Source organism: Crocuta crocuta, unplaced genomic scaffold (assembly GCF_008692635.1).
Source record: "Crocuta crocuta isolate KB4526 unplaced genomic scaffold, BGI_CrCroc_1.0 scaffold61, whole genome shotgun sequence".
NCBI lineage: Eukaryota > Metazoa > Chordata > Mammalia > Carnivora > Hyaenidae > Crocuta > Crocuta crocuta.
The window spans coordinates 7,396,843-7,409,429 of record NW_027528369.1 but is presented as its reverse complement, the minus strand read 5'-3'; the positions used below and the strand labels follow the sequence as shown (position 1 = coordinate 7,409,429).

Sequence of the window (12,587 nt, the reverse complement as noted above, 5' to 3'; positions counted from 1 at the left end):
GGGGGGGGGGGGGGCGCCTCACACCTGCACACGGGAGCGGCCCGAGCAGAGCAGAGAACGAAGCCACTAGAGTGTGAGCTGGGAGCTCCTCTGGGTGAACTTGAGGTTGGCTTAGTTCCTAGCATTTTGTATAAATCCTTAGAACGTGGTTGGTCTTTTTTAAAAAGGTTAAAGTCACAGTTGAAAGGAGATTAATGTTTTATTTCCATAGAGATTTTCTTTTAAGACCGGAGATCTCCTGGTAAGAGTCTTTATTAAGGTTTTAAATGCCGGAGAGGACAGTCCGGGTTCCAGAACTGACGGTGGCCGCGCTCTGAGCACGAGGCCGGAGCGCCCTTGAGAGAGCGGAGGGCGTGCCGATGTCATGTGGCGGGGCCTGTCGGGTCGCGCGTGGGGGCAGCGGCTGGGTCAAAGACGCGGTGCACCTCTGTCTCCTGATGACGGGACCCTCCGCATGGCTTGCCGCGGTGCCTAGACTAGCTGTGTCCCCCAGAGTGGCTGACCGTGTCTGGTTCGCATGTGTCGTGTGTAGGGCCCACCAGCCCCAGATACTGGACTGCACTTGTGACCTTGAAGCCACCTCCCAGCGGCGCGCGCTGTGCTCTCTGCTCTGCCCTCCCTGCGCGCAGCATGGCCTCTGGCTCTGGGCAAGAGCTGGTGCCCCATTCCCCTCTCGGCCTCCGGCTCCTGAGCCGTCCCGTCACGTGGCCTGGCCATCCCTGCGTGGTGCCATTCTGTCCTCAGCACCCACGCCGGTGGCGCTCCGGCAGCCTGTCCAGCCCAGCGGCCGGTGGCACTGACCCACCCCGGCCCGGTCCGGGGTGAAGCCCACGCGGGCCCCGCCCATCGTGCTGGTGTGTGTGGGCCGGCGCCGACCATGGACAACGTGCGCTTCTCCAGGGTCCACGGTCCCCTCGTCTCCCCTCACGCAGGGCTTTCATTTCCTGTAGGGCTTCTTTAGCAAGCTCTGCCCCTAATCAGCGTGCCCTTGAACCCACAGACTGCTTTTGGCTCCTGGATGCACTCCTTCAGTACACGTCGTACGGGGTGACCCCTCCCAGCCTCAGCCATTCCGGGGATCGGCAGCGGCCGCCCAGCGGAGCCGGCTCAGTCAGTCCCGAGAGGATGGAGGGTGAGTGGGCCCACGGGCGCCGAGGGGGCCCGTTCTCCACCCTTCTCCCGGGCGTGGGGAGGGAGCTCCCTCTGAGGGCCTCACGCTGCCCACCTCGTTTCTTGTCCCCCCTCACAACCCTGGCTCCTGGGGCCTCTGGGAAGAAGGGCCAGCGTTTCTGGGCGCTCACCGGTGCCAGGCGCCGGGCTGGGCAGTGCTCGACACGGGTGGCCTCAGGGGGCCTCTCAGAGCCCTGTGAAAATCAACCCCGTTCTTCCCAGCCCACACAGGAAGATGCAGGGGTCCTGTGGTGGGAGGGGGCGGGGGCGTGCCAGCCTGCGGCCTGGCCCGCTGTGCGTAGGGCAGGGCTGGCCTGCGTGCACTCAGGTCCTCCCCGCGGGGCCACAGAGAGGCTGGGGTGAGCGGAGCTGCAGCCCCACGCCTTCCAGCAGCCATGTTACAGAGGTAAAAAGAAGCAGGTGAAGTTCATTTTAGTAAAATGTGTCGGCCCAGCTCACGCCAAGTGTTATTACATGAACGTGTGACACTCGGCCCGTTTCAGCTGTGGCTACGGTACTGGCCGTGCAGGCCTACAACCTAAACAAACTGGAGATCTGGAAATGCATGATTTGTGATTTTGCCCGAGAGTTAAATGCTCCAAAAGAGAAAGATGGTCGTGAAGCCCCCCCTCTCCAGCTTAGATTCCGGGGGCCCAGCCGCATGCCTGCAGCTGAGGTCAGGAAAGGTCACCGGCCCCTGCCCCGAGTACACTGGGGCCGCTTTAAAGGGAGTGGCCGTCCCCCCGGGGCCCCGCGCAGCGCACGCCCCCGAGCCCAGGAGAAGGGGTCCGGGGTCCCGGCCGGAGCAGGCCTGTCACAGGAGGGCACGCAGACTGACTCTGGCTTTTCCCCTCACGTCCTCCTGACGACCACGCCTTCCTGTGACCGTGCTGCCGCCGCCGCAGGGAACCACCTGCACCGGTACTCCAAGGTCCTCGAGGCCCGTTGGGGCGGCCCGGAGCCCCGGGCTCTGCCCGCCTGCCCGCACCTGTCGTGGGCCAAGCCGCAGCCTCTCAACGAGACGGCTCCCAGGTCAGTGCCTCCTGTGCTTTTCCACTCCTCCTGCGGGCGTGTGATTCAGGGCTCTTCCTTTCCAAGAGAGAATGGAATTTTACTGGCATCATTATCAAGTAGTCAGGTCTCCCAGCTCGTCATTTTGTGATGACATTTAAGGTGGCGCGCCCCCATATCGACCTTTACAGCCGCGCGCTCCGGTGGCGTCCCGCATGAAGAAGTGCTTTGGGTGATTAGCATTTTGTTAGATGTGGCTGATTCCTGCCTAAAAAGCTGGGGTCTGACCGCGGTGTTGCTTGAACACAGGCTCTGATCCTTCGGTTCAGGGTCCAGGAGTCGGGCGCTCCCTGACTGATGTGGATTCTGAGATGCTGAGGGGTTCTTCTGTGGGCCCTGGAGGTAGGGGGTAGGGGTGCGCTCCCACTTGCAGCCTGGCCCGCAGCCTGTCTGCGCCCTCACCCCCACGCCCAGTGTGGTCCCCGGGAGACGAGCTCCCCACCCCGGCCCCGTAGGCAGCCCCCCTCACGCACCTGGCCGCTTGGGCCTCCCCACCGGGCTGTCCGCCTAGCTTGGATTCTGGTGGACACAGGCACACGGGCGTTGGTGTGGCAGGGGACAGAGGGCCACTGTGTGTGCTGTGGGCCACCAGGAGGAGGGTGTGTGCACGTCCTCCCCGAGCACGCGGCTCACTCCCGTCTAGAACGTGCTCGGCACAAGCCCGGGGGTCGTAGGCCTCGTTCCTTCCCATCAGCAGTTTCTCCCTGCAACTAACTACGGGGTATTTTCCATTCCAGTTAACATCCCGTCATTCCCACGTCCCCCAAGATTCCATTTTTACATCCCACTTGGTCACAACCTCCTGTTGTCCCCGCGTCCAGAGCAACCTCACTTCAGCCCTGTCCGCAGTTCCTGCCGGGGACGGCGTTGGCCAGAGCTCCCACAGCCGCTTTGTCCCCGCGGCGCCCTTGGGGTCGCAGGAACAGATAAGGCCTCCACGCTTCCCGTCCTGTTGGAAATTATTCTCGGTCCCCAGAGACCTACCTCTGGGTCTCGATCCTGAAGCTGCGATCCTGAAGTGTGAGACCGTGTCAGGCGGCTCCAGGCGGCCCCCGGGAGGCCGGGTGTCTGTCATCCCAGCGCTCAGCGCGAGCTTCCGTCCACCTTTGAGGTGAAGACCCATTTCTCGGTGTCTTTGCTGGACACCCGGTGTCTGTCCTTAGAGCGGTTGCAGGAGTGTCACACCCTAGAGGAGCCGAGGGCGAGGGGACCCCTCCCTCCTCCCATCAGAGCGTCACCAGCTTCTCAGACGACAGTGCAGCGTGGGTGTGTTCGCACGATTGTGCAGTAGGAGGCGCTGTCACCAGAACCTGAGGTTCCAGAGCTGGATCTCCACGTTGGGCCTCACACTCTCGTGTCACTGTCACACGGCACATGCGGCCCCACACACGTTCACGTCACTGTCACGTCACACGCGGCCCCACACCCGTTCACGTCACTGTCACACACGCGGCCCCACACACGTTCACGTCACTGTCACGTCACACGCGGCCCCACACTCGTTCACGTCACTGTCACGTCACACGCGGCCCCACACACGTTCGTTTATGTCACTATCACACATGGCCCCACACACATTTGTGTCACTGTCACACATCACACAGCACTGCACATGTTCGTGTCACTGTCCGACGCGGCACCGCACACTCACACGTTCAGCTGCAGGGTCAGGAGGCTTCAGTGGCCTGAATCCCATAACTCAGCGGTGTCAGTTTAATTTCCGGACTCCTGAAACCGGACACGTACAGTTACGTCCTGGGAGGCAGAGCGTTTTGTCCTGCTCTCTGGCGGCCGCAGGTAGCTCGTGCGCAGGAGCCCCTTCCAGACGCGCCGGTGCTCGGCGCCCTTCACCCTGCGTGCCCAGAGAGCCGGGCGCCCTGGCTTCCACTCGGCCGAAGCGAGAGACACGCCGTGTCCAGGAGAATAAGAGGGAGGGGCAAGTTCATAGCTGCAGACGCACTTGATCCCCTCCCCCTCCCCCCAGGTGGTGAGAGCCGTCTTGGGGCGGCCCGTTGGCCCTGTCATCTGACCCGGGCGCCAGCCCCCCTGCTCCGGGCGCGGCCCTACAGGCCCGGCCCATCTCGGTCTCGGGCAGCGCTGCTGTCCCCGGGAGCCCCACACGGGGACAGAGCACGTGTTTCCTGCCTTCAGCCCCCGGCCCAGCCGGCAGGGCGGACGCTCAGGCCCATGGTTTGCCTCTGCCAACCACTTGGCTCCGGGGTGGAACCTCCTGGTGGCGCGTCGCTCCCTGCAGCCTTTGCTCCCTCAGAGGACAGGCCCCACTGGCTCGGTGAACCCCTCGGCAGAGGCCTGCATGCGCCTTCCGGCTGCCCGGGTCCCTGAGTCCCGGCTCCGGCTCCTGTCCTCAGGCCCCTTGCAGAGGCCATCGTGTGGTGTCCTCTCCCATTCTTTGGGGACGTGGCCGCTTTAAGCAGAAGAAGGCTGTTGGGGCCTGTTAGGAACCCGGGAGAACTGACCGCTGCGCAGAATGCTGACCGGTCGTGCACAGGGACTTGATCGTGACGTTGTCTCAGGATCTGGAAACGGTCGTGTGCAGTTGGGCTTGGGTGTCGATGGGACATTGCTTCGCTTTTCTCTTTGACTCGCTTGTTATTTCTTAGGCACTGGCTGAGCTTCGTAGGCTAGTGCAGCTGCTAACTTTCGTTTTGTTTTAACCCCTTCCTGAAGTAACCTTTGGAAACATCAGAAGCTGCTCTCCATCGACCTGGACAAAGTGGTATTACCTAACTTCCGATCGAACCGGCCTCAAGTGAGACCCTTGTCTCCGGGAGAGAGCAGTGCCTGGGACATTCCTGGAGGTCAGTTCTTGGGTGCTTCCTTTGTTCTGCCACCTCCGCACCCCCCTTAGCTGGGCCAGAGGCAAGCCTCCGAGTCCTCCTGCCACCCCGGCATCCCTTCGGGACGTTCTGCCTGCATTTTCAAATCGGAATTTCTTCCGTGTTGCCTGGTGTTGCACTGAAACTTTTTCCAGTAGAGTAATTTGCATGCTGTGGTTGAAGTTCTGCGAACAAGGGTGTGGTGTATCCTGTGTCTCAGGGAACTCCTGTCGCCTGCCGTTTGCTGGTCCTGGGCCCAGCCAGTGGCTGAGCCGCCCTGGCCCACCCGGGAGGGGACTTCAGGCTGGGATCCTCTAGTTAAAAGTGGGTTTGTGCCCTTTGGTTGATCTGATGGTGTCCCCTCACTCCATTGACATAAGACATCCCCTCCATAGGCAACGGCTTTCGGCCCAGCTAGGCCATTTGGGGCGGGTTCTCCTTACCTGCTCTTCCCAGCAGGGTGTGGGGTTCTCTCCGGAGACCCTGTGCTCTGCCAGAGGTCCCCACCCCCTGGGGCTGCTGCCTCTGGGCACTGGCCCCATGGCCCCTGGGCTGCAACCCCGGGAACTTTGTGTGGTGACGCCACGCCCCCGGGGGCCTTGCCCGCAGTCCCGGGCTGCACTGATGATGGTCAGTTCTCGAACCCCAGCGTTGCCTAGTTATGAAGTCGTACCGACAGACCAGGGGGCCTCCAGGGGCCATTCTTGTCTTGTAACCGTGTGTCCTGCGTGCCGGAGGCTTTCCAGGGGGTGGGGACAAGGCCAGCCGTCCCTCCTCCCGCTCAGCTGCTCCAGCACCTGCACCTCCAGGAGCGCCCCGGGTCCACGCTCACCCGTCCGCCAGCGCTCCTAGGGGAACAGAGCAGCCCTGAGCACCCCACTGTCGGTTGCGGGCGGTGGAAGGAAGGCCAGTAGCGGTGTCCGTCTGAAGTGGGCGTGGGGAGGGGAAGGAGCAGAGACCTCAGCCCCCACAGCTGCTCGTCTGCGAGCCTAAGGTCACTCCTCCCGAGGTTGGCAAATCCCCTTTGCCCCAGGAGCACAGTCAGTGCACTTTAGCGTCTCGTTTCTGACACGGCCGCTGTGCTCCCGCAGGGATCATGCCCGGCCGCTACAACCAGGAGGTGGGCCAGACCATCCCCGTCTTCGCCTTCCTGGGGGCCATGGTGGTCCTGGCCTTCTTCGTGGTCCAGATCAACAAGGCCAGGAGCAGGCCGAAGCGCAGGAAGCCCAGGGTGAAGCGCCCCCAGCTCGTGCAGCAGCCTCACCCGCCAAAGACCCCTTCTGTGTGATGCCAGACCCGCCGAGCGCGAGAGCCAAAGAGCCTTCGAGGGCGCCGCTTCGGGCAGCCTGCTGCACGGGGCTCCTGCGCCCACCTGCCCGCGCCCTCGGGTCTGTGCTCGGTGGGCTGTCCGTGTGGCGCGCAGGTGCGACCTGCGGTGGCCGGTGACCCTGCACAAGGGGCTCGCAGCCCCGTCCCCGGGGGGACCTCACGTAGCCACCACGCGCCGAGCGGGGAGCCACTTTTATACAAGCGACCACCTCGGCCAAGCCCAACTGTGCTCGTCCAAGGCCGTTTTCTATATTTATTATTGGAAAAAGTCACTTTAAAGACTGACGCTGTTTGGAAGCGAAGCTATTTTTTTTTGTCCGTGGAATGCGGTTTTTTTACTCTCGAGTCATGAGGAATAACACAGATTCCGTGATCTCCTTTTCGATGCCAGGACAGACTGAGATTGGAAGGAAACTTGCACAAATCTGTGAAACACAGACCTTGGCTTTATTTTTATAAGTATCAACTGCCATCATGTTTTCTAAGTTGGGGTCTTGATTTCACCATTGTCGGTGAAGAAAATTTTCAATAAATATGCATTAAGTACGCGAAGCTGTATAGAAGGTGTAGCGGCTCTGTCCTTCAGCCCTTTCTCTGAGGTCAGCGGGGGTGTGTCCCATGGGGGGGGGGCGTGTCCAGTCAGCCCCAGGGGCACGGGGGCTTTGTGCTATGTAAGGTAGAACTCAAACCCTATGCTTTTCTCTAAAGCGTGTGATTCGGTGGCTTATATTCACAGGTATATTCACAAGGTGGTGTAACCATCACCCCTGTGACTCCAGAACACGTTCCTCACCCCCAAGAGAAACTGTTCCCGTGAGCAGATCAACCTCTGATCCTTCCTCCGGGCCACGCAGCCCCTCACATGCGGTCTCTGTGACGTCCTGTCCTGAACGTTTCGTACACGTGGGATCACTCGATACGTGGCCTCGTGTTCTCCCTCAGCACGTTTTTGAGACGTGCGCGTGTGGGATCGTGTCCAGGACCTGGCCGCTTTTCCCCGCCGGTGCGCCAGCCTGCACCCATCTTACCGCGGCCACCTTACGTGCAGAGCGGGGTCTGCGTTGGGGTTTGGATTTCCCTTTTCCTAAAGGAGAACGGCGTCAAACATCGTTGCCTGTGCTTACGGGCCGCCTGCACGTCTTTGGAGAAGTGTGTGTTTGGATTCCGTTTTCCGTTGGGTTTTCTTTACCGCAGACGGTGGGCTCCCTGTGTGCTGTGGGTCCGGGTCCTCCGTGTGTGGCTTGCAAACCTCTCCTCTCGTTCTGCTGCTTGTCCTTTCACGTGGCTGATTGGCTTCTTTGAAGCGTAGAGGTTTCTGACTTTGACCTAGGCCATTTTACCTGCCACGTGCCATTTGTAGGACACTGTAGCCTAATCCAGGGGATTAGTGTGTGTGTGTGTGTGTGTGTGTGTGTGTGTGTGTCAGTCATAGGTGAGGACGTGCGGACCTAAAGGTCAGAGGCTGTGTGGGATCAGGGTGCTGAGGAGGTCCTGGGAAGAAAAAGGCCCAGGCCCAGGGCCGAGGGAGGAGTCACTAAGGCCCAGTGCTCCCTGTGACGGGCCATCCTTGGAGGTGGTAATGGGGACTTTAAAGTCTTAAGTGTGCTCTGGGGCTGATAATCGTGTGAAGACTTTGGAGGCTTTGCTTAGGGCCCCACAGAGCCCTCTGCCCCAAGCCGCCTCACGGGCAGAGCACTTAGCACACGGCAGCCTGCGTCCCCAGATGCGCAGTGACCTGGGGGTGGCTTGGGCGCGTCAGAACAAGGGGCTTGTGCAACTATTTGTTATGGGGCCTCTGGTCCCCCACCTGTTCCCTGCGCCTTAGCACCGTCAGAGCCGGGGTCGTGGCCCGTCTTCATCCGCAGGCCCAGGCAGAAGGGACCTGGGAACGAGGCCATGGCTCGGCCTGAGACACAGGCCGCGGGAGCTGGGACTGGCCACAACACCCAGGCCTTGTCGCAGGGACAGCACATCGTTGGGCTTTTCCAGAGAAGCCTCACATCTGGAGTCTGTTAGCTAATGATTGAATTAGAGAAGCCTCTGTGGCTTAGACGCTCTCTCCATCTCTTTTGCAGCGTGCTAACACCAGGGCCGATGTGGTGGTGGGAGAGGTGCTAGACCCCAGAGCGCCGAGCCGGGACGGTTAGTCTCCACGCTGGCTGAAGGCCTTGGGTGCGCCCGTCTCTGGGCACGGGGATGTCTCGTCCCGGGAAGGTGGAACTTGGCCCCGGCAGCCTTCCCTATTGGTGCCAGGACGCCTCCCCTGGCCTTCGAGGCCGGCACCTGCATTTAGACGGGGCGGGCCGTGCCAGCCCAGCATCGGGCGCTCTCGCGGCTGTCTCAGGGCGCACGCGGGTATGGTTTAGGTTTGGGCGCGGGGTCCCGTAGGCGGGACTGGACAGGCATGGACGCAGACCACACGCTGAGGCCAAGTCACAAACAGAGAGTTGTTGGCATAGCAGGAGTTTTAGGGACCAGCTCCAAGCAGGGAACCTGCACAGGGGCTGACGTAGCAAGGTGAAGGTGAAGTTCAGTAGCGACCACACGAAGACTGTCATGGGCCTTCAAGTCCAGGCTGGTCTCACAGCGTCCTGCTGCCCTGGGCACGGATGGCGGTGCTCCCGAGCTGGCAGCCTGTTCCGTGGTCTGCCTGCCGAAAGTGCTGGGTTGTTCGGGGCGTAACGTACCAGCGAGGAAGGGGGGGGTCCTCACCTGTCCGCCAGCCCGAGGGGTAGCGTCGGGCACCATGTGCCAGGCTCACTCTGCCTTCGTTTCCTCTTCAGGCCCAGCCAGGGGCTTGGGGGGGAGTTGGGGAGGGCAGCCCGAAGAGAGAGGCTCAGTGCCCTGACCAGAGCCCGGGAAGGACGGCGGGGGCCAAGTGCCGGGGAGGCGCTGAGCTGAGGGAGTTCTCGGAGGAGGGGAGCACTGACCCAGAAAGGGACTGAACCTCTGGAGAAAACCAGCAGATGGGACCCCGGAAACAGGCCCTGCCCTGGAAGAGGCCTTGTCTGGCGGTCGCCCTGGGGATTGCGGGGTCCACAGGAGGCCTGTCCCCGAGCCGCACTCGGTCCTGTCCGGTGTGGTCAACGACAGAGCACTCCGAGGTGACAGGCGCACGTGAGGGCTGTGGGCCCAGGCTGGTGGCCCAGAGAACCCCCGCATCTTCAAACCAACAGAAACGGCAGTCAGCTCACCGCAGCCACAGATAAACCTGGGAGCGCACTGGGGCCCTGGGGTCCCCGACAGGGCAGGCTCGTTCCTGACCGTGCGGTCTTGCGGGAGCCAGGCAGGCGCTGTGTGGAGGGGAGCAGGAACAGGGACAGCTGGGTGTCCCTGTGTCACCCTCAGCCCCACCCGTGTGAGGGGCGCCAGGGTCTGAGGTCTTGCACGTGCCCGTAACCATGCGGGGCTCCCCCAGGAGGAGGCCCCACACACGACAGCCCCGAGGGCGTCTGCCCCAGCCAAGGGCGCACTCTGGCCTCGGCCTGTCTTGTTTTTTTTTAAGATTATTTATCTTTGAGAGCGTGAGAACACGCACAAGTGGGAGAAAGGCAGAGAGAGGGAGACACAGAATCTGAAACAGGCTCCAGGCTCCGAGCTGTCAGCACAGAGCCCGACGCGGGGCTCAAACCCACGAACCGCGAGATCATGACCTGAGCCGAAGTCGGACGCCCAACTGATGGAGCCACTGGGCACCCCACGCTGTGCGACCTGGGGGCCCAGCCGCCCTGTGATGTTCTCACCACCGTTTCTCAGGTGAGGAGACCAGGGCGAGACCAGGGCCCCTCAACACCAGGCTCCTGCCCATTTCCCGTGGCAGGAAGGATGCCCACTTCCTGGTAATAACGGGGGTGCTACTTAGCTTTAGGTTTGCTGGACACAAGATGGAGTCCAGGATTCTCATAAGTAGATTAGATAGAAGTTCCCAGAGAAATAGAAAAAAAATTTTTTTTAACAGTACTATCCACGTAAGCGGACAGGAACACACAGGATGTTGCTTTCGTTTGCAGGTGACTCGAGGGCTGTGCAGGTGAGTGTCTCAGAAATGCAGGTTCCTGGGCCTTGCCCCAGACCTACTACATTACAGGCTTCCTGGGAAGAGCTTAGCAGCTGGTTTTAAAAGCTCCCCGGGGTAGACAAGCAGAGGACCCAGCCGTCCCACTGCTGGGCGTAGAGCTGACAGAACCGCAGACCAGTGTTGGAGCAGAGTGTGCACGTGGCCGTCCACGGCCACGCTGCTCACAGAGCCGGAAGCGGACAGTGAGGCAGACGTGTGTGTTGGCCGGTGAGCAGGTGACGGAATGTGGCCCGTCCACACGCCGGAACGGTGCTCAGCCACAGAGGGAACGAAGTACTGACTGTGAACCTGGAAACGGTCATGCTGAGTGAAAGAAGCCAGACACAAAAGGCCACAAATTGTGTGGCTCCGGAGCTGGCAAACACAGGGACAGAAAGCTAGTGGGGGCGGGGTGGGGGCAGTGACCGTTGAGGGGTAAAGGGGTTTCCTCTGGGGGATGACAGTGTCCTGGAACCGTCCTTGCGCGACGTTGAATGTGCCCAGCCCCGCCCGGCCGCACACTTCTAAGTGGGTTAAGGTGGTGGATTTTACCTTGTCAGGACTTAGACTGTCACCTGGAGGCCCAGCCCCTACTCTGCAGAGGAGCGTGGGCGGGGGTCCTCCAGCCTCAGGGGCACAGCCGTCTGAACTCGGGGTGCTGGGTGGGTCCCTTTCCTGCTGCTGCTGTAACACGTTTCTGCGAAGCTTTGCTGAAAAGAGAGTTTCTCCCTCGGTTCCAGAGGTCACAAAGCCAGAATCCGTCCCACGGGCTAAACTCGGTTGTGGGCGGCATTGGTTCGCTCCGGAGGCTCCCGGGAGAGTCCGTTTCCAGGCCTTTTCCGGCTTCTAGAGGGTACTTGGGGCCCAGCCCACCTGGCTCAGGCAGGACACTGGCGCCGTCTCGAGGCCCCTAACCTCCTCTCCCCTACCGGGTCCCTTGTGCGTGTCCGTTCATGTATTCTCGGACCCTGGGGTCCAGATGAGGATGTCGTCATGGGCCATCACGCCACCGGCCACGCTGGGTTCTCTGTCCCTGAGCCGCAGGCCATTTGCACGGGAGGACTGGCTGCTCGGTTAGCTGCCGCAGTTGGAGCTGCCCTTGCAAGGCCACATTGCAAGGCCACGAGCCGGCAGGCACTTGTTAAGCTGTTCCAGGCCCCGCAGACCCTGGGGCAAGGAGGGGCTGCGGGCTCAGGAGCACAGGTGACACGGGGTCCCTGCTTGCCTCCGTGGCTCCTGGGGAGCTTTCTGGAAGCCCAAATGCCCACCCTGCCCCGCCCCAGACCAACGTGAGCCGTTTGAAGAGTTCCTCCCACATTCACGTGCGGCCGGGGTTCAGAACACGGTTCCAAAAGCTTAGAATCAGGCCCAGGTAAAGACCAGTCAGTCGCGACAGTGGAGCCTGCCACACCCCCTGCCACACACACCTCTCACTTCATGCCGAGAGTTCTCGTGAGTCCTCCGAGCAGCCCTGTGGGGTGGGGTCTGCTTTGATCCCATTTCATAGGTGCTCCCAGCGAGGCCCAGGCCACAGGGCCAGTGCACAAAGGGAGCCAGGGACTCTGGCTCCTGGGACCTGCCCTCATCTGTCTTCCAGAACATTCTAATGGGTCCGGGGAAACAAGGTGGCTTTCTCCTTGAAGTTCTGAACTTGTCCAGCGGCCTGTACTCTGTGGAGAAAGGAAGCAGGACCCTGACAGATGCTCCCGCGGATGGCAGGTGCTCCCGCGCGTGGGCACCGGGCCGAGCCGCCGCCTGCCTGGCCCACAGAGGCGCCAGTGTGCCACCTCGCCGGCTCCCTTGTGCACCAGAGCCGCCCGCCCACGCAGATGGGGCCCCCAGGGCGCCTCTCCACAGCTCACAAAGGTCAGGGCAGCCGTGGGGGGCCGGCAGGGAGCGCACATCAAAGCGCCTCAGAACTAAGAGGTTTTCTTCTTTGGGTGGAATTTCACAGCCTGGTGGCCAATTTCTAAGTCATGCACGTTAATGGGCAGCTAATGAGGTATCCAGGCGGGGAGCTGGAGGCCCAGATTAGGGTGTACAAAGCCAGCTGCTGGGGGGGGACGGTGACGGGGCGATAAATCTCTCTCTGCCTCGGGGTGGGTGAGGTGGACGGGGGTGGG

General features: G+C 61.5%; 1 protein-coding gene across 2 annotated transcripts in view; it reads left to right on the top strand.

Moving 5' to 3' along the window:
- Window positions 1-6,970, top strand: part of MBTPS1 (membrane bound transcription factor peptidase, site 1) — a 38,902-nt gene extending 31,932 nt beyond the window's left edge. For both annotated transcript variants that reach the window (XM_077754069.1, XM_077754068.1), the window contains 4 exons: window positions 1,001-1,132; window positions 2,076-2,202; window positions 4,930-5,060; window positions 6,170-6,970. In XM_077754069.1, coding sequence (XP_077610195.1) covers window positions 1,001-1,132; window positions 2,076-2,202; window positions 4,930-5,060; window positions 6,170-6,366 — 587 coding nt within the window. In that variant the 3' untranslated portion in view covers window positions 6,367-6,970. The remainder of the gene's footprint in view (window positions 1-1,000; window positions 1,133-2,075; window positions 2,203-4,929; window positions 5,061-6,169) is intronic.
- The last annotated feature ends 5,617 nt before the right edge of the window (window positions 6,971-12,587 follow it).